The sequence below is a fragment of the Cervus canadensis genome, chromosome 32 (genome assembly GCF_019320065.1).
Source record: "Cervus canadensis isolate Bull #8, Minnesota chromosome 32, ASM1932006v1, whole genome shotgun sequence".
NCBI lineage: Eukaryota > Metazoa > Chordata > Mammalia > Artiodactyla > Cervidae > Cervus > Cervus canadensis.
The window spans coordinates 37451502-37477153 of record NC_057417.1 but is presented as its reverse complement, the minus strand read 5'-3'; the positions used below and the strand labels follow the sequence as shown (position 1 = coordinate 37477153).

Sequence of the window (25652 nt, the reverse complement as noted above, 5' to 3'; positions counted from 1 at the left end):
CTCCCTCCCCGCCGCGCTCTCCCACGCACCTGCGCTGGCCTCCCCCCAAGCCCTGGGGGCAGCCGGCGGGCGCTGCTGGGAGATCAGAGGACTCGGAGGAGTTGGGCCCAGGGGGAGGGGGCGGGGAATTTCCCCCCACGCCTGCCTGGGCCTGCTCCCCTCCCCCTCCCCCGCCAGGTGGGGGGGCACCGCTGGGGGAATTCCATTGCGCTGCGAGCCCGGGCCGGGGGTCCTGGGGAGAGGAGGAGGAGGCGAGGAGGGGACAGGCTGGGACCAGGGGCGCAGCTGCCTTCCTCCCCAGACACCAGCTGCCCCTGCCTGTCCCGGGCTGAGAGTCCACCCTTCCAGTCTGTCGGGCGGGTGAGGGGGCCGGGAGTGACGCTTCCCGAGGCCGGAGGCGTCGGGACCCGGGAAGGGAGAGGCGTGAAGATCCAAAGGCGGTGCGCGTGTGAGCGTCTCACCATGAATGGTGACTGAGTGGGAGAGCGCGCGCACTTCATTCAAGGCTGGCTGTGAGCGGGGGACGCTGGCGAGTCCCGGGACATGTGGCCTCGGGAGACGGTCCTGTATCTCCCCCGTTAGGGTCCTTCTGTCCACCAGCCCGGCCAGTCCTCCTGCACACGCTCCCACCCGAATCTTCACCGACCCGGGGAGGGGGAAGGGCGGGGAGGCGCACGCCGGGCCTCTGAGGGTCCCGGAGATGGGGGACGGGCGTGGGAGGCGTCTGGACCTGCTGCCTCGGCTCCAGTCTCGGGCGGGGCTTCCCGGCCTCGGGGGGGTGGGGTGCGGAGGGAGGGACCCAGGGGGGAGGGACGCGAGGGGGGCAGGAGCCGGCGCGTTAGAGACCTGGGCGAGGGAGACTTAGAGAGCTAGGCGCAGCGGGAGGGGACGGGTGTGGAAGCCGAAACAGGACCCCAAGCCCAGAGAAGCAGAGGCCGGAAACGTCCCTGGCCTGAGATCGCCCCCCCGGGGTAAATTCCCAGTTGGGTCGGGGCAGAGAGACGCCTTCAAGGCCAGAAACTTTAGGAGGCAGATACCCCTGGGCGATACTCCCCCGCCCTCCCATCGTCTCGCCCCAGACCCAGAGCGGGCCCCAGAGCGGGACGAGTACGGACTGTCAGAGGACAACGCCCCCCTCCGCAGACGCCTGGGAGACCCTGGAGCGACCCGGGGGGCGCCGAGGGCCTTGCGCGGGCCAGAGCGACCTCTCCTCGGTTGGGGGCAATGGGGACACGGCCCCCCAAGGCCCTGCTCCTCCTCCTCTTGCTCCGGCTGCTGCCGCCACGCGGGGCATCGGCGGGGAGCCTGCAGAGCCCAGGTGAGTCCCGGCGCGGAGAGTGGACCGAGGGCCGCACTCCCAACTCGGCCTGCGCGCCTAGAACCCGGCTGCCCGGCTCACGAGGGGCCAGAGCAGGTGGAGGCGGCAGTCGAACAGCCCTCGGAGGGTGGGGAGAAGGTCTGGGCGAGGGTCAGCCTCAGGCCCCGCCGTCCGCGCGCAGGCCTGTCCGAGTGCTTCCAGGTGAACGGCGCCGACTACCGCGGCCACCAGAACCGAACCGGCCCGCGCGGGGCCGGCCGCCCGTGCCTCTACTGGGACCAGACGCAGCAGCACAGTTACAGCAGCGCCAGCGACCCCCAGGGCCGCTGGGGGCTGGGCGCGCACAACTTCTGCCGGTGAGGGCGGGGCCTGCGCGGGGCGGGGCCGGTGCAGGGTTGAGGGCGTTGTCCCGGGGCCGGGCCGCGGCGTGGGCGGAGCGGAGGTCTCCGCTGGGCGGGCCCAGGAGCCATCCGGAGGGCCTGGTTGTTCATTCGCTGTCATGTCTGACTCTTTGCGACCCCAAGGGCTGTAGCACACCAGGCTTCCCTGTCCCTCGCTATCTCCCCGAGTTTGCTCAAACTCACGTCCACTGAGTCGATGATACCATCCAACCATCTCATCTTCTGTTGCCCCTTTCTGCTCTCAATCTTTCCCAGCATCAAGATCTTTTCCAATGAATCGGCTTAAGAACCTAAGGGCGGGGCCTAAGCGATGAGTGGAAACCTTTTCTGACCTGGGTCAGGCCTTAGGAGTCCAACTTTTTGCAGAGCCTCAGGTCAGACCTGGGCACCAAGGCGCCCATGAGGATGGGGCCTAGTCAGAGGGCAAGCTCTAGAGTGAGGGCCGGGCTCTTAGCGTTCAGCTCCTTTGAGAGACGTCTCCTAGCGGTGACCGAGGGATTGGAGGTTCAGAGCCATAGCTGTGGTCTGAAGCGGCCGGGACTGAGCTAAGTGGGAGGGCACTTCCCTGCTGAACCACAAAGCTTAGGGCTCATCATGTCTGCTTTAAAGCAGGGTTCCAAAACAAGGGACAGTGGCTGAGGCCCAGGGCTGAGTGGGGGTGAACACAAATGGCCTCGAAGTCCTCATACATGAAGTCATGTCCGAGCAACAGCTGAAGACCTAAAATCAGCCCCCCAGGGCCCCTTTAATGACTTCCCACCATGCACTGGGAAGTCGACATCCATTCTGGTGGGCAAACCAGGATTTACTCTAACACACACAGTGGCCATTCTGCGAATAAGCCGTGGGTCAGGGCCTGAAATTCATGGTTCTTGGGATGACAATATCCCAACCATTTCTCCTGGGCCTGCAGTAACCCAGACGGTGACGTGCAACCATGGTGCTACGTGGCCGAGACAGAGGAGGGCATTTACTGGCGCTACTGCGATATCCCCACGTGTCACAGTGAGCGGGCCGGGCTGGACGATGGGGACGGCCGGGCTGCCCGGGTGGAGTTCGCTTTTGCAGGCCCCACACTGAGCCTGACCCTGCTGCCCCCTCAGTGCCTGGGTACCTGGGCTGCTTCATGGACTCTGGGGCACCTCCAGCCCTCAGCGGGCCCAGCGGCACCTCAACAAAGCTCACAGTCCAGGTGTGCCTTCGCTTCTGCCGCATGAAGGGCTACCAGGTACTGCCCACCTGCCCAGACCAGTGACCCCTGATTTTGACCTCAGAACCCAAATTAACATCCAACTTTGAGGCCAAACCTTGACGCTGATTTCCGAACCTCCAGCCCTGATTCCCACTTCCAACCCCGATCCCTGGCTCCCACCACTCCACCCCCACCCCCAGCCCCTGTCTGGGGGGTCACCCAGTCTGTGCTCCCAGTTGGCGGGCGTGGAGGCCGGCTATGCCTGTTTCTGTGGCTCTGAAAGTGACCTGGCCCGAGGACGCCCAGCTCCTGCCACCGACTGTGACCAGATCTGCTTTGGCCACCCGGGCCAGCTGTGTGGCGGTGATGGGCGCCTGGGCATCTATGAGGGTGAGGAGTGGGCAGGGATGAGGGGCCTGGGTGAGGGGAAGAGTCACAGGGGGAGGTATCTGGGAAGGGAAGGCATGGGTTGAGGACAGGGCCTGATTAAGGGATTAGGTTGAGGACTGGACCGAAGAGGGGACTGGGTTGAACCTGAGGGTCAGGGGTCTGGGGCTCAGGCGGGACTAGATGAAGGAATTGTTTGAGGGCAAGACTAGAGGAGGGGACTAATGGCTTGATTAGAAGGGGTTGGACTAGAGGAAGGATGGAGAAGGAAATGGCAACCCACTCCAGTACTCTTGCCTGGAAAATCCCTTGGACAGAGGAGCCTGGTAAGTTGGTTTGAGATCAAGACTAGTTGTTGTTGTTAGTCACTCAGTCGTGTCCGACTCTTTGTGACCCCAGACTGTGGCCTGCCAGGTTCCTCTGTCCATGAGATTCTCCAGGCAAGAATACTGGAGTGAATTGCCGTTTCCTTCTCCAGACCTTCCCAAACTAGGGATCGAACCCTGGTCTCCCGCATTGCAGGCAGATTCTTTACCATCTGGGCCACCAGGGAAGACTAGAGGAGGGGACTAATGGTTTGATTAGAACGGGTTGGATGGGGCTGGAGGACGGAACTAACTGGGCTGAACTTGGGATGGAAGAAGGTCCGGTGATCCGGGCTCAGCGGGGAAGGGGCGGGGCTTCTACATAGAACCCCGCCCCCGTGAAGGAGGAGCCCGCGGGCCTCCGGGTTCTGACCGCCGGCCCCGCCCACAGTGTCCGTGGGCTCCTGCCAGGGGAACTGGACCGCACCCCAGGGTGTCATCTACTCCCCGGACTTCCCGGACGAGTACGGGCCGGATCGTAACTGTAGCTGGGTGCTGGCCCCTCCGGGCGCCGCGCTGGAGCTCGCCTTCCGCCTCTTCGAGCTGGCCGACCCGCGTGACCGGCTGGAGCTGCGCGACGCCGCCTCGGGCAGCCTGCTCCGCGCCTTCGACGGCGCCCGACCGCCGCCGCCGGGTCCTCTGCGCCTGCGCGCCGCCGCGCTGCGGCTCACCTTCCGCAGCGACGCGCGAGGCCACGCTCAGGGCTTCGCGCTCACCTACCGCGGTGAGGCCACTCCCCACCCCGCCTCGGGTCCTCCACTTAGCTGGCCGGTCTCACACCCGTCTCCGCAGGGCTGCAGGACGCCGACGCCGACCTGGCGCCCCTCGAGGGCTCGACTCAGACCCCCGCAGCGCCCCTCGACGGGGCCAACGTGAGCTGCAGCCCAGGGCCTGGCGCTCCAGCGGCCTCGATGGGGGGTGAGACGGGCGTGGGAGGCGGGAGCGAGTTTGTGGGGGTCAGGCCCTTCCAAGCCCCGTGCTCACCGCCCTCGTGTGCTCGCAGCCCAGGTCTTCTCGACGGTGACGGCCGTCTCTGTGCTGCTCCTGCTGGTGCTGTCGCTGCTGCGCCTGCTGCGCGGACGGTGCGCGCTCTGGGGCGGGGCCTGAGGGCGGAGCCGGCGGGGAGCCTGTCGCCCCGCCCCTGTGTCCCCGGGGCGTGGAGGGCCTTCTGGGACGCTAGAGTACACGATGGGAAAGGGGCTGGACGGAACTCCTGGGTTCTTGAGGGACGAGGCCTTGGGTCCACACAGGGAGTCCCGTGTGGGATCACAGGCGAAGCAAGGTGCTGGAGGTGAGGTTGATTGAAGGGTTCGGCTGACGTCTGCTCCCTCTCTAGGGGCTGCCTGCTGGCTCCGAGTAAAGGGCCCCCAACGTTGAGGCCTTCCCGGGACCCCACAAGAAGCTGGGCCGTTTGGTACCGCCGGCCTCGAGGGGTGGCCCTGCCCTGTCCTCCCGGGGACCCCCAGGTTGAGGGTTTAACCGCGAGTTACCGGCCCTTGAGCGCCTCCAGCCAGAGTTCCCTGCGTTCACTCATCTCTGCTCTCTGACTCGGGGACCCCTAGGGTCCACTGGATCCTCCTGCGGCTTGATGGACTCCGCAGACCCTATGCCACCCTCTGTCTGCATTGGCCTTCTGCTCCTTTGAGGGCAGCTCTAGTCATCTCAAGGAGGCCAGACGTTGGACAGGAAGCATCTGTTACTATTATTGAGAACTTGACCTGACCCTCGGGGTCCGGATGGTCAAGGCCAAAGGACAAGAGGAATTCTGCTTCCCTTCCTCTTAGACCTCAGTTCGCGGGTCTTTGAGCCCTGCTTGGGGTAGTTCTGGACTACCGATCAAAGTGAAATGTAAGAGGTCAACAAAAGTGGTCATAAGACCAACCACAGACTTTGAATAAAGGATCTGTTTTGGTACAGGGCGCCGGAAATTGTTATGTGCGGGAGGAGCTATGTTAACGAGGTACTGTGCCTAGGCTGGTTGTGTGCAAATTAAGGGCGTTCCACGGGAAGAGTTTCATGTAACCGCCTGGGACGCAGAAGATGGAGAAACCGAGGAGGCGGAAGGATGAATGGGCGGGATCCTGAAGAAGGGGAGGAGGAGAAGGCGGAAGAAGGAACACCTTCGTGGATTTGATTTAGAAGGAACCCTGCGGGGCGGGGGTAGGGGTGGGGGAAATACTGAACTTTCTTCCCTTATTTCCTCCTTTCTCTACTTCACTGTTTCCTGCCGGTCCTAAGCGGGGTGCAATATGCTTCAACAGTTTCGCCCATCCCTCATGGTTCAGCGAGGAAAGAACCCGCCTGCAATGCAGGAGCCGCAGGAGATGCGGGTTTGATCCCTGGGTGGGGAAGAGCCCTAGAGGAGGAAATGGCCACGCACTCCAGTATTCTTGCCTGAAAAATTCCATGGACAGAGGAGCCTGGCGGGTTACAATCCAAAGGGTCGCAAAGAGTCAAACACGACTGAGCGCGCGCGCACACACACACACACACACACACACACACACACACACACACACGCTAAGAGAATCCTGGCCCAAGGTCAGGTCCTCACTGGAGGGCACAGGGCAAGTCAGGCACACCCTTAGAGGCCCAGCCACCTTGGCGCGCCTTGCTGCACTCCGGGGAAGTCGTGCGAGTGGAGCGATCACCCGTGGAGTTGTGGCGCGCAGGCTCTAGACCTGACCCGTCCGAAAGTCCCGGGCCGGCAGCACCTTGGACAGAGCCCGGGCTGTGGGGACGGGGCAGGATGGCAGGGCTGTATCCCGGAGGGTGAATGCCCAAGGGTGGGTCGACCCTGGGGCTCGCGCGGAAAGCCCGGGCGCGCACTGCAAGGGAACGCGAGGCTCCCGGCTCACTCTGGCAGAGCCACCGGGACTCAGAACGTCGCGTCCCAATCCAACAGGCACCCCATGCAAGTGAGACTGGGACCGAAAAAAATTATGCTTAAGAGGGTGAAGGCCTGAGCGGCCGCTGGAGGAACCTCCCCGCCGGCCGCGCCCATTGGCCCTCGCAGCTGCAACGTCAGGAGCCCGGAGCGCGAAACCCTGGGCGGGATGACGGGGGCGAGCAGCTGGGGCGGAGCCTGGCGTCCCCTCCCGTGTCCGGCCGCGCCCGTCCTCCGGGCAGCCAAAAGAAAACTGGCCGCCGCCGCCGCCGCCACAAGCTGTCCCTACAGAGCGCCTGCCCCAGCGGAGCGGGCCGCACTGCGCTCCGGCGCCCCGCGTGTCCCCGGCCTCCGCCCCAGCGTGGGGTCGCCAGGCCCGCGCGTGCGCAGCGCGGGAGGGGCGCGGGCCGGGACCCCCGGGCCAGCGCGTGCGCGGACAGAGCCCTGAGAGGTGGGCGGGCGCGGGGACTAGGCTCCCGGTGCGGCGGGCCCACTGAGGAGACCGGGGGGGCCAGAGGAACGCGGACCGACCGCGCTGGACCGGGCCATGGCGTTCCTGGCCGGGCCGCGCCTGCTGGACTGGGCCAGCTCGCCGCCTCACCTGCAGTTTAACAAGTTCGTGCTCACTGGCTACCGGCCGGCCAGCAGCGGCTCGGGCTGCCTTCGTAGCCTCTTCTACATGCACAACGAGCTGGGCAACATCTACACGCACGGTGAGCCGCGCCCCGCACCCCCATTCCGCGGCAGCCTTGTCCGCGCTGGGGCCGCGGCCCAAAGGCCGAGGAGAGCCCCAGAGCCCAGGTCCTGGGCTGTCCCGGCCCTGGCACGGCCAGGAGCCCCAGTGACAAAGCTGCCATTGTCCCGGACGTCGCTACCCGCTTCTGCACCCCCGGCGGGGCCCCAGGGGCAGGCGAGGGAAGCTGAGTGGGGGACCCAGTCCGCTTAATCCTTCTGAGCCCTGGGAAGAAGGAGCTTGGTGTCCGGCCGCTTCGTAATCCCTGCGCCCTGGCACCGTCTCCCGCCAGCACCCATCCCGGAGATGGGTGCCGAGGAGGGGCCCAAGAGAGGAAGTCAGGCCCGGCGGCCCTGCGGCCCCTGCCCGAGCCGCCCAGCCGCGGGGCTCCGCCTGGTGGCGGCTCCTTCCTCCCCTCGCAGGAGTGGGGCCCCTCCTCCGCTGCCCCGCCGAACCGTCCGTTGCTGACACAGGCCTGCCCGTCCTTGGCCTGCCCCGGCAGGCGGCAGGCAGGCGGCTGAGAGAGGGGCCCTGAGTGCGCTGGGCCTGGCCTTCCTACCTGCTCCCTGGGGGGACTGTGGCCTGGCCAGGCCCCGCTAAGAGTGGGCAGTCAGCGGCCCCAGCCCGCGGGCGCTGAACTTTGACTCCTGTGAAGGCAATGCCAAAGTGCCTGCAAGAAGTGGTAGGAATGGCCCTGAAGGCCTGGGCTGGGAGGCATGGAGCTCCCCAAAAAGGTGCTGGGGTAGGAGACAGAGCAGGTTCTTTCAGCCTCCTCCCTGGCCTCGCCTCTAGACGATAGAAAGGCCCTCCATTTGTCTGGTCACTTCTGGAGAGAGGGCACAGGGGTTGGGAAGAGCAGGCAGAGCGGCCCTGGCATGTTAGCATTACCAAAATGTCCTGTTCAGAATTCAGCTTGGGGTCATGCCTCCTGACTCCTGCTGAAGTCAGGTTTGGGGGTGGGGGCCCCTGCTTTCCAGGGAACCCGCCACAAGGGTGAGCGCAGCTCTGGGGTCAGGGCTGCCTGGGCTCTGTGCTGCTTCCCTTGCTTCCTTGCTGGGGTCACCTGGGGCGGGGACTCAGTTTCCTCACTGGTCAGTGTGGATAAAGGCCTGTCCTTCCCAGAACTACTGTGAGCTCTGCTAAATCAAGTGATCAGAAGCCCAGGGCCTGCCCCTGCCCAGGGCTGGCCAGCAGCTGGCCCACAGCCTTCTCTGGACCTGTGTTGCGCTCACCCCGCCGTGCTGTCTCTGGACTGGGGCCTCCTTGGGGACATGCCTTGTCCTCATTGTGAAGGTGTCTGATGGAAAACTGTCTCCCTCCCCCAGGACTGGCCCTGCTGGGCTTCCTGGTGCTGCTGCCCATGACCATGCCCTGGGGTCAGCTGGGCGAGGATGGCTGGCTGTGGGGCACACACTGTGTGGCCTGCCTGGCCCCCCCTGCAGGCTCTGTGCTCTATCACCTCTTCATGTGCCACAAAGGGGGCAGCCCTGTGTACACCCGGCTCCTTGCCCTGGATATGTGTGGGGTCTGCCTCATCAACACTCTCGGTGAGCAGGGCGGGGGGTGGGGGGCGGGGGGCTTGAAGGACGGGAGCTGGGGGTCGGGTCCACTCACGTGAGCCCTGGGTAGAAAGGGCAGGAGTCAGGAAATCTGGAAGCAAGAGGGCAGGTGGACCCACGGACTGACGTGCCCTCTCCCGCCTCTCTCCTCTGCGCAGGGGCCCTGCCCATCATCCACTGCACCCTGGCCTGCCGGCCCTGGCTGCGCCCCGCTGCCCTGCTGGGCTACACCCTGCTGTCGGGTGTGGCTGGCTGGCGGGCCCTCACCGCCCCCTCCACCAGTGCCCGGCTCCGCGCCTTTGGCTGGCAAGCCGGCGCCCGCCTCCTGGTGTTCGGGGCCCGGGGAGCGGGGCTGGGCTCCGGGGCTCCAGGCTCCCTGCGCTGCTACTTGCGCATGGACGCGCTGGCACTGCTTGGGGGGCTGGTGAACGTGGCCCGCCTGCCGGAGCGCTGGGTACCCGGCCGCTTCGACTACTGGGGTAACTCACACCAGATCATGCACCTGCTCAGCGTGGGCTCCATCCTCCAGCTGCACGCTGGCGTCGTGCCCGACCTGCTCTGGGCCGCCCGGCACACCTGCCTCCCAGACTGAGCCATCTCCCGCCTGCCATGCCCCCAGGCTTCTAGGGCCAACGGCGCCATGCTTTCCGCTGGCCTGCAAGGGGATGGCTCCCTGGACGCTTCGCAAACGGGACTTCCCGGCAGGGGCCTCCGTCCGTTCATCCCATCTTCCCTGTGGACTAGCTGCTGCTACTCACACCTTGGAGCTCCAGTGGCCCTGCCTGCCTTCTTCCAGGGAACTTAGTCTTACTGCTTAGGTTGAAAGGCAACCTTCCTTTCTCTGGGCCTCCGATTACCCTCTGTGACTTCTGAGATTTGAGCCAAAGGGATAGCTGTGATCCTGCCAGCCCAGAGCCATCGCTCACCCTGGGCCTCCTCGGAACCTCACTTAAGGCTCCTCATGGCTGCCCAGCCTCCTGCCCTTGCTTCATGGCCTCTGTCCATCCGCCCTGTAGGCCAGCCCTCCCAGCAGCCCGACGTTCGCCCGCCGGTTTTCCCTTCTGTCTGGAGACTGTGGATTGAGGGGTCTGGGCATCAGGACTAGACTCACCCCTGGACCTAGGAGCAGGAGGTCAGCTGCTGCTTTTTCCAGGCAACTGGCAGAGAGACCTAAAGCACTGGCCGGCCCTGGACCCTGCCCTTCTGGGCTGAGGGCCCACCCTCCACCTTAAGTGAGTGCTCTGACAACTGACCTGCCCACCAGCGACACACCTGCTCAGGAACTCTGCCCCACACAGTCGGTGGCTCCCAGTTCATCTGCTGGCCTGGGGCTTGGGGACTTGCAGCAGAGCTCAGCCTGTCCCAGGGGCCTCAGGCCCTAGGCGACGTCAATAAAAGGGTGCAGGAAGCACTGTGTTGCCACACAAGCAAGCTTGGGTGCGCCCCAAGATTCAAATACCTTTTATTAGACACAGCCAGGCAGAAGGGACCACTGGAGTCCACACAGGGACCCCAGCCTCCAGGAGGATGGAAGGGAGGGGCTAAGAGGTTAAAAGCGCTGAGCCTGGGCCTGTGGGCTTAGCTTGGGCCCAGGGAGTCCTCAAACAGGCTGAGGAGGTTCCGAGGTTCAAAGGCAGGGAAGGTGCCCCGAGGGGGCTCTGAGTCAATGTCACTCAGGTCCAGAGCATCCCTGGGGGGCAGGAAGAACAGAGAAATGACTCAGGACCAAGAGCCGCCCCCTCCCACCCCAGGACCCTGGGCCAGCTCACCTCGGTGGGTGCCTGCTCCGGGGGGCAGGGGAGCCACTGCGGGGGGTGGAGGTGCTGCCGGCAGCCCTGGCCAGGATGGCCTCTGGAGACAGTGAGGGCCTGCATGGGGGTCAAGACGAGCAGGCTGTGGGGGGAGGGCACCGGGGCAGCAACGCCCACCTGTCCCTGGTGGGATCCGCCTGATGCAGGCGGGGGCCAGTGCCAGACAATGGGTGTGCGGTGGATGTTGAAAGAAGCGCTTTGACAGTTTCCAAAGTCCACCTGACCGCACACAAAGGCCACCTCTGTCCCTTACAGCACGGAGGCTCTGACTGAGCTGACTCTGAAATGACCTTGTGGTAAATGAAGCTCATCTGGCAGGCTGTCTGCTATAATGTGCTCCCATGGGTGATGGCGTGAACCCTCCTGAGAACTGCCTGCCCCGAGCATGTGGTTTCCTTTGCAGTAGTTTCTTAATTACGGCCTGTCACTTGGCCATCAGGCACCTGGGACTAAGGAATTCCTCCCCCCAGGGAAGGGGCTCGCCAGGCGCTGCGGGTTTTCTGCCCCAGAGGAAAGACGACGCCTTGTCCTTGGGTGCCGGTGGCATCTGCGGGGTTGGGGGCTGCACCGCCTGCCTCTCAGCAGTGCGGTGGGCCCCGCACAGCCCCTCAGAGTGGCAGCACCCTCGGTGGGAGGCTGCCAGTTCTCTGCTCGGTACAGACCCTGCTCCACGCACCGAGTTTAGAAAGAACTGCATTCAAACTAGGCCAGGCCACACCCCCACCAGCCTTGGTTTCCTTCCCTGGGCTTGAAGGGGGCCAGGTTTGTGGGTGCGTTCCCCGTTCACCGTGCTGACGGCTGTCCCCCCCACCCTGCCCTCAGCCGCCCTTCCCGAGTCCTCACCCACCCTATGCTGTCGTCGCCCCAGGTGCTGGAGAGGCTGCGGTCCAGGAGAAGGCTGCAGGGCGGCGACCCGGGTGGGGTGGCCGGCGGACCCGGGGGCTGCAGCCAGCTGGCGGGGTGAGCCAGCCCGTGCCAGAGCCAGCAGAGCAGGGAGAGCAGGGCCTGCAGGGACACGGGCTCAGGGGAGGCCGGGCAGGCCCTGGGCGGGGAGCGGAGCCAGGCGGCCTGTCACCCTCCCCGCTTACCTGCCACAGGGCCCAGCCTCGACTGAGGGCCTCGGCGGCCATGAACCACAGGACGCTCCAGGGCCGTGGCTGCCTGAGCACGGGCAGGGCCAGCAGGGCCTCAGCGGTGGCCCGCAGGTTGGGGTCAGGCTCCAGCATCGTGACGAGAACGGAACGCAGCTCAGAGGACAGGCCTGTCCCCGGGCAGGGCCACGTCAGGGATGGGGCCTTGCGCGTCCCAGCCCCTTGCCACCACAGCCGCCCCGACCCACAGAGCCTGTCCTCCCAGCGGCAGACAGCCCCCCAGCCCTCGCCCCCCGACTCACCAGCGGTGAACTCAGGGGGCAGGTAGCCCTGACGCAGCCGCTGCCAGCCCTCCCCACCGCGGGGCAGTTCCATGTTGCACGCCACCTCCAGGATGGTGAGGCCCAGGCTGGGGGACAGGGACAGAAGGGGGGCGGGGAGGGCTGTGAGACGCACAACCCAGCGACCTGGGCTGACCCCATGGAGAGGGCTGCTGGCCTCCACTGTGAGCCAGGGCCCTGGGGGAGGAGGGGCTGATGACGGGAACCACTTCGTGGAGCGTGGACCCCCGGGCCAGTATGGCCCACACACCACTGTGGTGAGTCCCTCCAGCAGCCCCCGCCCTCACGGGACTGGCACTCTGGTTGCTAACAGTGATTTAACAGTGAGGCTCTCCTCCTCCTGTTGATGTGACCAGATGCTACTGTCAGAGGCAGGGCAGGGGTGACTGGCGTGGACCTTGGAACCCAGCGCTTGGTCCAGGCCCAGCTTCACCGCCTGCTAATTGTGGACTTGGGGAAGTCTCTCCATCTGCTGTCTATTCCCCTGTAAATGGAGTAATACGGTTTCTCCCAGGGAGGTGTGGTGAGGAGGCCAGTGAATCACGTAAGGTGGCTCCGAAAGCTTCTCTGCTTAGACAGCCTAGCCCTCCAGACCCTCTTGCCCCTGAGGCAGGGTCTTCCGGCCTGAGACCAAGTCTTCCTGACTCTGGGCTGGGCTGGTGTCTCTCTGCTGACCACGCCCCACCCACCGGGAAGCCCCCCTCCCCCCAGCCCTCACCTGAACACGTCTGCCGCTGTCCCGTAAGAGCCCTGGAGCAACTCGGGGGCCATGTAGCGGGGGTCTCCCTCCTGGGCCTCGCTAGCTCCTGACGCGCCCAGCTCGACCAGCAGCCCGAAGTCACCCAGCTTGCAGCGGCCCCGGGGCCCCAGGAAGATGTTGGCAGGCTTGACATCCAGGTGGACCAGGCCCTGGCCGTGCAGGTGGGCCAGGGCCAGCAGGGTGTCCCGCAGATAGCCCCAGACCTGAGCCTCGGGCAGGCCGGCGCCCCAGGCCTCGCAGTGCTGCTGCAGGCTGGGCCCACACAGCTCCGTCTGTAGGTACAGGATGCCGCCCTCCTCCCAGGCTTGTTCCAACCGCACACAGCGCGGGTGCTGCCCCACCTTCTCGTGGCCGCCCACCTCGGCCAGCTTGCGGGTCCGGTCCTTGGGGCCCCGGAACGGCGACATAGAGCGCTTCACTGCGTACAGCCGGCCGTCCTCCTTGGAGCGCACCTGGAAGGGAGGGGGCACAACCACCCAGGACCAGCCCGAGGTTCGGTTCAGAACGGAGAGCTGACCTAGGGGCTTCTGTTTGTACTTTTTAACAAAATTGTCTTCGTGTAGTACTTGTGTAAGGAAAACTACATTTTAAAGGAAATATACATGATTGGAAAATATATTTTAAGGAACAAAAGGTGGCATGGAGGAGTTGCCTGAATGCTTGAGGCTGGAGGGAGATGGCGGGGGGGCGGGGGGCGGTGGCGGTGGTTCTGGCTCAGGGGCCAGGTGGAGCTGCCAAGACCCCCAGATGGCAGGCTCCAGGCAGGAGGAGATGGCAGGCGGGAGCCACTGCAAGGCGTGCCAGGCTCTGGACAAGGGGAGAGTGTGTACTGAGGGGCCTCAGAGGGGCCTGTGTAGGGGGGTATGAGAAAGCAGCCAAGTCCAGCACTGAGGGGAGCCTGCCAGCCTGTGAGGGGGGCCGTCAGGGGAGAGATGGGGAGCAGGCTCCCTGGATACCATCCCACCCTGGATGGGGGGGAGGGACCCCAGACAGACCTACGGAGCTGTCACCAACTCACCTTGAAGACCTCCCCATAAGAGCCGTGGCCCAGGCGGCCGAGCCTGTGGAAACTCTGCTGGAAGAACGACTCCGGTCGACTTGGATCATACCCGGGGCTCTGCAGGGGCTCGGAGGCCTGGTCCCGGAACGACACCCGCCGGGCGTGGGGCTGATGCCAGCCTGGGGTCCGAGGAGGGAAGAGGCGGCTGACAGGGATGCTGCCCTTGGCAGGGGGCCGGGGCGGGAGGCTCCGACTGAGCCCCCTGGGCCTCTTGAGGGAGAAGCCAGGCTCTGCATGGCGGAAGTAGGCTGGGACTGGGACAGGAGTGCCACCCAGGGGTGGCGGGGTGCCCTCGGCGGGCATGAGCATGTCCAGCACAGGCAGCCCGGGAGCAGAGTACAGAGTGTCACTCAAATGGCGCTTGGTCCTGTGGCCCCAAAGAGGCTGCAGAAGACAGCTGCATCGACACCACACACACGCTCCGCTTTAGGCATGGAGGCCGCGGCACCTTGAGCACCTGCAGGAAAAGGTATACAAATGAATGCGCTGCCACATCCCCCAGGGTAGAAAAACACAAACTGAAAATGAAAACCACAGCGTCCTGTCCCGGAGGCTCCCACAGTCCGACAGAGGTTAACCAAGGCAGGTTCTGAAGCCAGACCACCTGCGTGCACAGCCCTGCCTGGTTTAGCCTTAAAATATCCAACCTTTGGGAATTCCCTGGCAGTCCTGTGGTTGGGACTTGGCACTTTCACCGCCCTGGCCCAGGGTCCAATCCCTGGTCAGGGAACTAACATCTCCCAAGCCACATGTACTGTGCTGTGTTTAGTCACTCAGCTGTGTCCGACCCCTTGCCATCGTATGGACTGTAGCCCGCCAGGCTCCTGGGGCATGGCCAAAAACAAAAACAAAAAAAATTAAAACTTACAAAAAAAAGTCCAATCTCTTCCGAGACTGTAAGTTAGAAATATTAACACAGGCCCACTATCCCTTATCTCCGATTCCAAAGGAAAAAAGAAAGTCTGAATTCCAAATGTCTTTCTTCCTTACTTTTTTGTAGTTGAGCTGCTAAAACTCAGTTAGTGGGGTTTCTTTCCAGCTCCATGTGGCAGAGACTAAGCTTCCACTGAGTGTAGCAGAGAAACTGGGGCTCCCTTCTTTCACCAGCCACTCATGGGGCAGAAGCTCTAACTGAGCTGCAGGAAGCTGCAATACAGGAGCCCAGTAGTTCAAGTCCCAGCTCATTCCTCAGGAGAAGATGCCACACCAGCAAAGGCCAGCCAAGAAGGCCAGGGGCTACTGCCTCCACTCTCAGGCAGCAGTGATATTCAGAGACAGGCTGCACTGTCCGTGCCCCCAGCTCAGAGATTCTGCCCAGGGGAGAGGCAGGTCAGGAAACAGAGAGCTCCAAAGCGCTCTCTGCAAAAAACTGACCTGACTAGTAGCAGAGTATGAGAAGTTCAAGCTTAAAGGTACTCTCAAAATCAATGGAGGATTTGCCAATAAGCAATTAGCAAGAGGCTGGTACTTCCATTACTGCTATTGGCTGAACCACAGGCCAGCTAGTATACCAGAGAGAACTGGGGAAAGACATAGCTAAAATGAGGCTTCCTGGGGTCAGAACAAACCTTAAGTCTGGAACTCCAAAGATACCCCTTTAAAGTCCAAATTTGATTGGATCAGTCTGTGGAGCAATTGATGCTCCAGGGCATTGTCAAAAACAATAGAGCAATCAGCCAGCAACTGCTAGGGCCTGACAGCTGGCTATGATCAGGGAAGAGACAAACAGAGCACCCCTAAAACCACTAGTGTCCCAGGGCGACTGTGCACAGACCCAAGGCCAGGGCCTCTGAGGAGCAAAGTCAAAGGCTTCACATTGCAGAGGAAAGAGACATCACTGTTGTGGTCCAGCTGGTCACTAAACGAACAAGCAAATAATCCCAACCCCCCAGGTGCAGAGTGAGGAACCAATCTAAAATGTCCAGTTTTCAACAACAAATTACAAAGTATGTAAACACATAGGAGAGTGTGACCCATACACAGGAAAAAAACACAGCAGATGTCTTTAACAGATAGACTTCACAGTTGTTCAGTTGTGTCTGACTCTTTGCGAGCCCCTGGACTGCAGCACACCAGGTCTCTGTCCTTCACCATCTCCCAGAGCCTGCTCAAACTGATGTCATCCAACCATCTCTTCCTCTGTTATCCCCTTCTCCTCTTGCCCTCAATCTTTCCCAGCATCAGGGTCTTCTCTAATGAGTCAGCTGTTCGCATCAGGTGGCCAAAGTATTGGAGTTTCAGCTTCAGCATCAGTCCTTCCCATGAATATTCAGGGTTGATTTCCTTTAGGATTGACTAGTTTGATCTCCTTGCAGTCCAAGGGACTCTCAAGAGTCTTCTCCAGCACCACAGTTCATAAGCATCAATTCTTCGGCACTCAGTTTTATGGTCCAACTCTCACATCCATACAGGACTACTGGAAAAAGCGTAACTTTTTGACTATATGGACCTTTGTTGGCAAAGTAATGTCTCTGCTTTTTAATATGCTGTCTAGGTTGGTCATAGCTTTTCTGCCAAGGAGCGTCTTTTAATTTCATGGCTGCAGTCACCATCTGCAGTGATTTTGGAGCCCAAGAAAATAAAGTCTGTCACTGTTTCCATTGTTTCCCCATCTATTTGCCATGAAGTGATGAGACTGGATGCCATCTTAGTTTTTTGAATGTTGAGTTTTAAGTTAGCTTTTTCACTCTCCTCTTTCTCATCAAGATGCTCTTTAGTTCCTCTTCACTTTCTGCCATCAGGGTGGTATCATCTGCATATCTGAGGTTATCGATATTTCTCCCAGCAATCTTGATTCCAGTTTGTGCTTCATCCAGCCCAGCATTTCACATGATGTACTCTGCATATAAGTTAAATAAGCAGGGTGACAATATATAGCCTTAAGGTATTTCTTTCCTTTTGAACTAGTCCGTTGTTCCATGCTGGATTCTAACTGTTGCTTCTTGACCTCCATACAGGTTCCTCAGAAGTCAGTGAGGTGGTCTGGTATTTCCATCTCTTTAAGAACTTTCCAGTTTGTTGTTATCCATGCTTTAGAAAAATCAATGAAGCAAGCCACTATGAATAATGTGCAGAGAACTAAAGGAAGCCACACTTGAAGTAAACACGATGACATCTCAACTAAGTAGAGAATATCAATAATGAGATAGAAATTATAAAAGAAGCAAATGCAGAATTGGAAAAGTACAATGTAACTGAAATGAAAAAAATCACCTAAGGGGTTTGAAAGTAGATTTGAACTGGCAGAAGAAATAATTAGTGAACTTGAAGATTGATAGAAATTATGCGATCTGAAGACCAAATGAAGAAAAGGGAAACAAGCTGCAGAGAAATATAGGATAGCATTAAGTGAAGAAAAGCTATGACAAACCTAGACAGCATATTAAAAAGCAGAGACATCACTTTGTCAACAAAGGTCCATATAGTCAAAGCTATGGTTTTTCCAGTAGTCATGTTCGGATGTGAGAGTTAGACCATAAAGAAGGCTAAGTGCTGAAGAACTGATGCTTTTGAACTGTGGTACTGGAGAAGATTCTCGAGAGTCCCGTGGACTACAAGAAGATCAAACCAGTCAATCCTAAAGGAAATCAACACTGAATATTCATTGGAAGGACTGGTGCTGAAGCTGAAGCTCCAATACTTTGGCCACCTGATGAGAAGAACTGACTTACTGGAAAAGACCCTGATGCTGGTAAAGATCAAGGGCAGGAGGAGAAGGGGGCAGCAGAGGATGAGATGGTTGGATAGCATCACCAACTCAATGGACATCAGTTCGATGTGAAGACAGTGAAGAACAGGGAAGCCTGATGTGCTGCAGTTCATGGGGTCTCAAAGAGTCAGACACAACTTGGTGACTGAACAACAAAGTGAACCAACATATGCATGATGGGTACACCAGAGAAGAGAAGGAGCTAGAAAAATATGGATTAAAACTTCCCAAATGTGATTGTAAAAATAATAACCAAGAAGCTCAATGAACTTCAAGTAAGATAAATGCAGATATGCACACACAGTATCAAAAGTGCTGAAAACCAAACATGAGGGGAAAATCTTGGGAGTAGCAAGAGGAAAATGACTCATTACTGAAAACGCCCCACCCCCTTCATGTAAGAATGGACATGAAGATCAGTGGAATAGAATTGAGAGTTCAGAAATAAACCCTCACACTTAGAGTTGATTAATTTTGACAAGGGTGCCAAAAGAATTCAGTAGGAAAGAAATAATTTTTTCAATAAATGGTGCTGGGACAACTGGGTGTCTACATGCAATACTCATTTAGAAGAAAAATCCGACCCAGACTATTTTTCCTTCTAAGTGTAAATATTCGTATAGAAATACTAATGCATTTGATTATGAGATGATGCCCCAGATGAATGAATGGGTGGTGTTACATATGTTGGTTGGTTGGTTGGTTTAGTTGCTAAGTTGTGTCCGACTCTTGCGACCCCGTGGACTGTAGCCCTCCAGGCTCCTCTGGCTATGGAATTCTCCAGGCAAGAATACTGGAGTGGGTTGATATTTCCTTCTCCAGGGAATCTTCCCGACCCTGGGATTGAACCTGGGTCTCCTGCATTGCAGGTAAAATTTTTTACCAACTGAGCTATGATGGAAGCCCGTTACATATGTTACATGCACCCTATTAGCTTTCTAAAATTGGAGACATTTTAGAATTTAGACACTTAGTCCAGGAAACACACCTGGACTCAGGGGCTTGTGGACCTGTAATGCTGGCTTCATGGAAGGCTTAGTCTAGCATCTGGCACACAGATCCCTCAGTATGTGTTATATAATGCTCTGGGTAGTAACTGAAAGAATACACAAAAGACAGTGGTCCCATGGGTATAAATGACTTTTCTGTTGGAGCAGAGAGGGCTATTGTGGGGCTATAATGTTATAATTGAAAGAAAAAAGGAAAAAAAAAAAAAAGAAGAGTCTAATCTTGAGAGGAGCCACAGTGTATCAAAAGTGTGCATACTCAGCACAAGGGGGTGAGTCGCTAACTGAAACTGGAGGGAGCCGTCATCTGAGGGTGTGCTCCAGTGCCTGGGTAAGTGAGGGGTGAGGGGAGGGACCCCGCGAGGGCCTGCATGGAGCACTCACCCTGCAGCCTGTGGGGACGCTCCTTCTGCCTCTATCCATCTCAGGAATCCTATCAGAGCTTCTCAAAGTGAGGGACCAGGGTGTCAGGACCCCATAGTATGCTCGTTCAAAGTACAGCCTCCAGGCCCTAAACCAATTCTCACACCATCCCAGAGTACTTAAACATTCTGGCATGGCCAAACAGCTTTGGGGGTAGGGTGGGGTGGGGTGGGGGAGGGAGGAGAGGCTGGGGCTCCCGGAGAATCCAGGGCGGCCCCAAGCAGAGGCCAGGCCAGGATGACCTTTCAGGGGCCTCACCCTCTCACTAGGTTAAATGCCATCTGCTGACCATGGTCTACCACACTAGACTGTGAGTTTCTCCAGGGCAGGACCGAAGCTGATTCACCTCCGTGGGCGTGGGGAAACCCTGGCGAACAGAGTGGAGCAGACCTGCTGTCACGGGGGAGGAGCTTTTCCTGGGGAGGACGAGTAATGGAGGAGTAGTCGCCGGGGGTAAGGGGCTCCCAGAAAGGGGATAGGGAGACCCCGCGAAGGAGGGAGGAGCTTTTAGAGGGGAAGTGGGCGGAGCCGCCCGCGGCAGAGGGGGCCCAGGGAGGGCTGAGCAATGGGGTAGGGTTGGCCCAGGGAGGGCTGGGGCTGTCGGAGGGGTGAGGAACGAGGCGGGAAGGGGTTGGGGGTGAGGCAGATCCAAGGAAGGCCAGTCAGGGGGACTAAGAGTTGTTCGCGAGGCGGCAGAAGGGAGGAGAGGGCGATCCCTTCCGGTCCCTTCAGGGCTGGGCGTGGGCTCACCTGAGGCGGGTGGGCGGGGCGCAGCTCAGCAAAGTCCCAGATTCCGGGTCGGCGGAAGGCGCGGGAGCCCTCGGGGCGGTCAGGCGGGCCGGGGTCTTCGGCCCACCGCTCCCCACACCCGGGTGGGGGGGACTCTCGAGGGGGAACGGCCCGTGAACGCGCGCGGACCCAGCTCGCGCCAAAAATTCCAAACCGGCCTCGAGGCCCCGCCCAGGAACGCCTCTTACCCCCACCGCCTCCCAGTGCGGCCTATCAGAGGCACCCAGCCTGCTGAGGCTCCGCCCCAACGTCCCTGCGTGCGCGTCGTCGACGCCGCGCCGCCGGCCCAGCGCTCTCATTGCGCAGGCGCGAAGTCTCCTCAGCTCAGACCCGGGGCGGAGGAGGGTGGCTAAGCGGTGCGGCTTGGAGGCTGAGGCGCCACGCGGGGTCTGAGGCAGCTGTTGGGTCCCTCCTGCCTGGTTCCCGGGTCGCCAACCGACCACCAGACCTCCGTGCCGGCCCCCACGGCCCTCGTAGGGCTGGCTTAGTTTTTGCGTCTATAAAGAGAACGGTCACTTTTTTTGCCCCTGAGGTTTAGCCCCAAGAGGCGGTCTCTTGGGGGCTGGACAGGAAGTCTCTGCGGCCTCCGCGGTTCTGTCGCGGTCGAGTGCCTTGGGGCTTACTGTACTCTCCTCATACCTGCCGTGCACCGCAGTGGGGCGATGGGGCTGCCATCCCCCCATTCCTTCCCCCCGCCACAAACACACCCTCCACCCGCCGAACAAGAATGAACCAGGAAATTCTGCCTCTTCCATGAAGCCTCCCTGCCTCCAGGCCTCAGCTGCTTCGGAGGCAGCCCTTCCTAGTCTTTGGATTTGAGACTTAGGCGCAGCTTAAACCTCCCTCAGCCTCTTCTCGGCCTAATGACCTCGGGGAGGCACTGGGTCTTTCCGAGCTTTGGAGTTAAGTCCCGTCTCCTGTAAAAATGGAGCTGATGACGCTTCCTTCAGGGAGCTGGGGGGTTCAAATTGGATGATCCCCTTAAAGTTCTTAGCAGCAGGACTGCCAGAGCAGACGCTGATTCCTAACTAGTGACTGGGAGTTGCTTCTTTCACCGGATGGGACCTTTTCATCCCTTTAACAGGATCAGGGGAGTCAGTCTTCCAGGCCACAAGGCTCCCCATCTGGTCATGTTGTATCCACGCGTTCAGGAAAACAGACTCAATCAGAAGGACAATGCAAATAGTGGAGTGCGGTTTATTACACCGGCGGGCCCAAGGCAGAGTCTGCTCTTAGCCAAGGACCCCAACCAGTTTTTGTGAAAATCTTCCCTGATGGCTCAGAGGGTAAAGCGTCTGCCTGCAATGCGGGAGACCTTGGATCGATCCCTGGGTCGGGAAGATCCCCTGGAGAAGGAAATAAAAACCCACCCCAGTACTCTTGCCTGGAAAATCCGAGGGACAGAGAACCCTGGTGGGCTATAGTCCATGGGATCACGAAGAGTCTATACAACTGAGCAACTTCACTTTCACTTTATATACTCCTAAGTGTATCAGGTTTCCTGAAACTAGTCTGAACAAAGGAAAAAGAAAGATACAATCCAAGTTAACCCGTGACCGTATGCCTTAAGCCTAGGTAGTTAACAGTGGACAGTTATCAATAGCGCCGTGGTCATACCCCAATAAGCATAATAGAATGTATGGTTCTATTCAGTTACACAGATAATTAGGGTATTCTTTTAGGCGGTGGAGAGCCCTGGGGCTCTTCCTTCCAGGCACCTGGTTTTCCAGTTGGTATGTCGTTTCCATAGATACTGGGCATATAGCTCAAAGTTCACAGTCTGGCCCAAGATGGAGTCCTGCTTTTAAGATAGAGCCTGTTCTGTTTCCTCCTTAAGTCAGATCTCATTTCTCACCTTATGTAGTTCGTTTGTGGATTAAGTCCCCACATCTCTGAAAGGCCATGGACTGCAGGGCTGCCCGATTGCTGTGGTGTGTCCACGTTCAGGGAACGCTCTCCAAGGCATAGACTGGGACTGGAGGCCTGGCATCCTGGGTTGGGCCCAAGACCCAGAGCCTCAGCCAGCTGCAGCTCCTCTCCCTGTGCCTTCCTTTGTTAGCATATCTGGCAGTCACAGCGCCTGTCACTCGGGCTGAATCTCTGCTCAAGAGCCCAGGAGTGTCCCCAGGAGACCCAGGGAGCTGGCAGGCCCCTCCCGCTCCAGCTGCCATCCCCTCTGCCAGCCCCACCTCTGGGAGTCCTGGACTCAGTTGCTTTTCCTCATTCTGAAAAGTCTAGTTCACAATGACTTAAAAATATATATTTTTTAAGTTCAAAATGTGCTTTCCGTGGAAGTGTGGAAGGGCTAGAACATAAGGTTAAGTACAGATAGCACAGGCCACGGAGTCAGGGAATTTAGGGCTCTGCCCCCCACAGAAGCTGTGCAACTGTGGGTAAGTTGCTTCATGTCTCTGGGCCTGTTTCCACATTTCCATATTTTCCCCATTTTAGGGGAAAATAATCATAGTTCCTACTTCCATGGGGTGTATGAACACTAAAAGAGAAAATGCGTGTGAGAAAAGGACAGTCAAGCACACAGTAGGAACTTACTCATTCTTTAATGATAACTGTTAACACTCCCTCAGGTGTCTGCGTGCTAAGTCACTTTAGTTGTGTCCAACTTTGTGATCCTATGGACTGAAACCCACCAGGCTCCTCTGTCCACGGGATTCTCCAGGCAAGAATACTGGAGTGAGTTGACATGCCCTCCTCCAGGGGATCTTCCCTGACCCATGTCTCCTGCGTTGGCAGGGGGCTCTTTTTCTTTTTTTTTTGGCAGGGGGTTCTTTACCACTAGCGCCACCACAGTATTTTGTAGCTCTCAAAGCAGCTGCCTGGCTCAAAAGGAGGACCCAGGAGAAAAGTCGGACCCAGGACTTCTGCTCCCACCTAAGGGGGGGGTCACAGGTTTGAGGCTAAAGCCCTTGGCCGGGTCTCTGTCCCGGAGAAAACCCCCCAAGCCCCGCCCATACGTGGGTCCCGGCAAGTCCAGGCAAGAGCCGGCTTGAACCGTGCGCCCCCTTGTGACCTGTCTCAGAAACAGCACCTCGGACCCGCTGAGACTCCCGGAAGCCGCATTCACCACTCACCCTGGAATGGGCCACAAAATTGGATTCACGTGGCTTTAGAAACGCAAGGAAAAGATGGCCACACGTGCAAACATGGCTACCTTAACAGCAAGAGGAGATCACAGATGAGCACTTCTGGGGAGTGGGCTGTGTTCTATTTCCTGACCTCTGCGCCAGCCACATAGGTGCTTTGTAGGTTAAGTCCATGTCATAGTGTTCATTTCTGTCTTGTGCACGCTTCTGTATATACGCTATACTTCACCCTGGCCTGTGGCTTTGTTTGCTTGTTTGTTTGTCTTTTGGACTGCCATGCTGCCCGGCTTGTGGGATCTTAGTTTCCTGACCGGTGATCGAACCCGGTCCCAAAGCAGTGAAAGCACTTAACCACTGGACCACCAGGGAATAAGAATCTTATCCCGGCATAAAATTTTTTTGTTTGTTTTTTAATAATCCAACAGGTGTGAGGAGGAGTTAATAGAAGTCAGCTTTGCACAGTGCAAGTGTCTGGGGCTGACAGAGGAGTCCCAGAGGAGGCAGAGGCAGGGATCTGGGCTAAAGAGCTGCCACGTAGAGGCCCGAGGGGGTGACCTGAGGGGCCTTTAGCACAGCTGCGTGTTCAGAAGATGTCTGACCCGCAGGCGCCGGGCCTCTCCTTCAACTGGCCTCCCCCAGATTCCCACCAGGCAAGCGGTGCTGCTTCGAGCGGCTGGCGGGAGCCTCTTGACCCAGACTGTGCCGTTTTAGGCGACACACTTCCTACATCCCAGCTGTCACCCTGCCCTGGGCTCCCAGCTCTGGCCCCTCAAAGTTGCACCTCTATTCAGAGGCTGGGCCGTGTGTGTCCCCCACTTCTGGGAGCAAAGGGGAGCCCAGACCCTGGTTCTGCCAGGGGCTTTCATGCTCTCAGGCTGCCCTGCCAGGCTGGGGCTGGGGCTGAGCTCCGGGGCCTGGCCGAGCTGTGCTGGGGGCAGGGCTGGTAGTGGCATTGCTGGGGCCAGGGTTCCAAGCTGGGCCAGGCTCTGGTCCCAAGCAGAGTCAGTTGGCCCCAGGCCCCAGACTGTTTGGCGTTTTCCGCAGGCTCACGCCAGCACCCAGGCAGCCTGGCAGTGGTGGCAGGCCCCGGCTTTCCCTCTGGCAGTGGCCAAGCTGGCAGTCGGCCTGTACCCCCTACGGGGCCCCTCCTGGTCTCCCTGCCCGCCTCCTACTGGGCCAAGCTTCCCTGGCGCCCAGCAGGGTGGGCCTTGTGTCTGGGTCTGTGCAGGGGGCCCTCAGCTCTCCCGGGTCTGAGGCAGAGGCCTTGGGCCCAGACTGGCACAAGGTGGGCAGACAGCAATGTGACGACTGGGGTAAGAGGGTCTGCTGCCCTGGTGTGTGTGGGTGAGCAGACGGTGGAGGCCTGTGGGCTGCCTGCCTTCAAACCCCAGCCCCATGCTTGGCTGTACGGTCTGGGCCCAGTCCTTTCTCTCTGCCTCTGTTTCCCCATCTGTAAAATGGGATAAGAAGTAGCGCCCTCATTTTAGAGGAGAGTGAACAGACACAGGGAAGTGGGCTTTCTGCTCAAGCTTCCCAGCCAGAAGGAGCTGGTATGAGAACCTGGTCTGAATCTGAACCCAGCACCCAGGCTGCTGATCACAGGCCACTTAGCCACCCTGCATGAGCGGGCCAGGGAGGCGGTGCCTGCTGCCATGGGCCGAGCAGGTGGCCTGGCAGGAGAGTAGACTGCCACAGCTGCCCTGGGCTCTCGGGAGTGGTTGGGGCCAGGGACCAGCCCTGAGCCTTCCCAGCCTCCAGGACTCCAGGTCACAGACGCCTGTCCCTGGCAGGGCAGTAGGTGGGCCTGTGGGGTGCTGGGCTGGGGCGCCTGGCTGAGGGGATCGTGTTCACAGGGGGGTCTGTGGGGGGGAGGTGGGTGTCACGGGCATGGTCACACCACGTGTGCACTCATGTGCGCGTGCCCCAGGGGTGCCGGCCCTTGTGTGTGGGGAGAGTGAGCAGCAAGGGTGCAGGGTGTGTGGGGGAGGCAGAGATGGGGTGCTGGGAACACCACCAGTGAGGAGGACCTGGGAGAAGCCCACCCTCCACTATGGCTGAGCCCGGCCCCCTTGTCATGGGCTCAGAGGCCTCACCCCAAAAAGCACCCCCTCCACCTGGCCCACTCCTCACTGTAGCCCCTCTCCACTCCCCACCCTGCCAGGCTGCCTAGTGTAGCCGGCTGGACTCTGGACTCCTCAGCTCGAGATGCCAGGAGGGGCTGGCTGGGCAGGGGGCAGGCCAGCAGACAGAGAGTGGAGCCTTCGGGACTAAGGTCCAGGGACCCTGAGTCACCGCTGTCCCCCTCCAGCCCAGTGGGGGCCCACAGGAGGAGGGGGGACTGGGGTCTAGACCCCCCATGCCTGGCATGTCTCAGGCCTGCCAATCCCGGCCTCCAGGACTCAGCTCTCCACCAAACCCCTTCCCCAGGCCCCAGCTCCAGGCTCATCCACCGCAAGGCAACCTTCTTGCACCTCTGTGTCCCCTGCAGCTTAAGCAGCTCCCCCAACCCAGATTCTCTCCCTAAAGTCAGAGTCAGTGCGATGGAGCAGAGCAGGAGACGGAGGTGAAGCTGGGGGCGGGGTGGGGGGTGGCTCATGCAGCGGATGGGCCCCTGCCGAGCCTTCGAGAAACTAAATTGGGCTGAGTGCATGTCACCCACCCCCGTGTGTCACTGTCCCTCGTGAAAGGGAGGCTCAGGCCCACGCTTGCCAGTCCGGG

The 25652-nt window shown here is 59.8% G+C and overlaps 3 protein-coding genes across 9 annotated transcripts; 2 read left to right on the top strand and 1 right to left on the bottom strand.

Moving 5' to 3' along the window:
- On the top strand, positions 1–5574 carry KREMEN2 (kringle containing transmembrane protein 2). Of its 3 annotated transcripts, none has more exons than XM_043456537.1 (9): positions 1–1318; positions 1500–1674; positions 2633–2724; positions 2823–2947; positions 3148–3301; positions 4055–4387; positions 4456–4581; positions 4672–4745; positions 5000–5574. In XM_043456537.1, exons 1-9 carry the CDS (start codon positions 1225–1227, stop codon positions 5021–5023), a joined length of 1197 nt encoding a protein of 398 aa, XP_043312472.1. In that variant the 5' UTR covers positions 1–1224; the 3' UTR covers positions 5024–5574. The 3 variants fall into 3 exon arrangements, with proteins under 3 accessions (XP_043312472.1, XP_043312473.1, XP_043312471.1); XM_043456536.1 differs by having other exon boundaries at positions 21–1318; positions 4667–4745; XM_043456538.1 differs by lacking the exon at positions 4672–4745 and having other exon boundaries at positions 4–1318; positions 5000–5182.
- A 1157-nt stretch (positions 5575–6731) lies between these two features.
- PAQR4 (progestin and adipoQ receptor family member 4) lies at positions 6732–10269 on the top strand. Its single transcript, XM_043455883.1, has 3 exons — positions 6732–7263; positions 8609–8830; positions 9001–10269. Exons 1-3 carry the CDS (start codon positions 7098–7100, stop codon positions 9432–9434), a joined length of 822 nt encoding a protein of 273 aa, XP_043311818.1. The 5' UTR covers positions 6732–7097; the 3' UTR covers positions 9435–10269.
- On the bottom strand, positions 10259–21796 carry PKMYT1 (protein kinase, membrane associated tyrosine/threonine 1). Of its 5 annotated transcripts, none has more exons than XM_043455880.1 (8): positions 21689–21796; positions 13864–14362; positions 12804–13297; positions 12047–12153; positions 11742–11914; positions 11501–11658; positions 10612–10710; positions 10259–10532 (listed from the first exon to the last, which is right to left on the bottom strand). In XM_043455880.1, the coding sequence occupies exons 2-8, from the start codon at positions 14212–14214 to the stop codon at positions 10421–10423; spliced, it is 1494 nt and encodes a 497-aa protein (XP_043311815.1). In that variant the 5' UTR covers positions 14215–14362; positions 21689–21796; the 3' UTR covers positions 10259–10420. The 5 variants fall into 5 exon arrangements, with proteins under 5 accessions (XP_043311815.1, XP_043311817.1, XP_043311813.1 ...); XM_043455882.1 differs by lacking the exon at positions 21689–21796 and adding an exon at positions 19795–20016 and having other exon boundaries at positions 11497–11658; XM_043455878.1 differs by lacking the exon at positions 21689–21796 and adding an exon at positions 19795–20015.
- Positions 21797–25652: the final 3856 nt, after the last annotated feature.

Coding starts and splice junctions, on each gene's coding strand:
- KREMEN2 (XM_043456536.1), top strand. CDS start 1,225: ATGGGGACACGGCCCCCCAAGGCCCTGCTCCTCCTCCTCTTGCTCCGG. Junction 1,675..2,632: donor GGCGCGCACAACTTCTGCCG/GTGAGGGCGGGG, acceptor CTGGGCCTGCAG/TAACCCAGACGGTGACGTGC. Junction 2,948..3,147: donor GCCGCATGAAGGGCTACCAG/GTACTGCCCACC, acceptor CTGTGCTCCCAG/TTGGCGGGCGTGGAGGCCGG.
- PAQR4 (XM_043455883.1), top strand. CDS start 7,098: ATGGCGTTCCTGGCCGGGCCGCGCCTGCTGGACTGGGCCAGCTCGCCG. Junction 7,264..8,608: donor GGGCAACATCTACACGCACG/GTGAGCCGCGCC, acceptor TCCCTCCCCCAG/GACTGGCCCTGCTGGGCTTC. Junction 8,831..9,000: donor CTGCCTCATCAACACTCTCG/GTGAGCAGGGCG, acceptor TCCTCTGCGCAG/GGGCCCTGCCCATCATCCAC.
- PKMYT1 (XM_043455880.1), bottom strand. CDS start 14,214: ATGCTCATGCCCGCCGAGGGCACCCCGCCACCCCTGGGTGGCACTCCT. Junction 11,659..11,741: donor GAGGCTGGGCCCTGTGGCAG/GTAAGCGGGGAG, acceptor GTGTCCCTGCAG/GCCCTGCTCTCCCTGCTCTG. Junction 10,711..11,500: donor TGGGGCGACGACAGCATAGG/GTGGGTGAGGAC, acceptor ACCCCCATGCAG/GCCCTCACTGTCTCCAGAGG.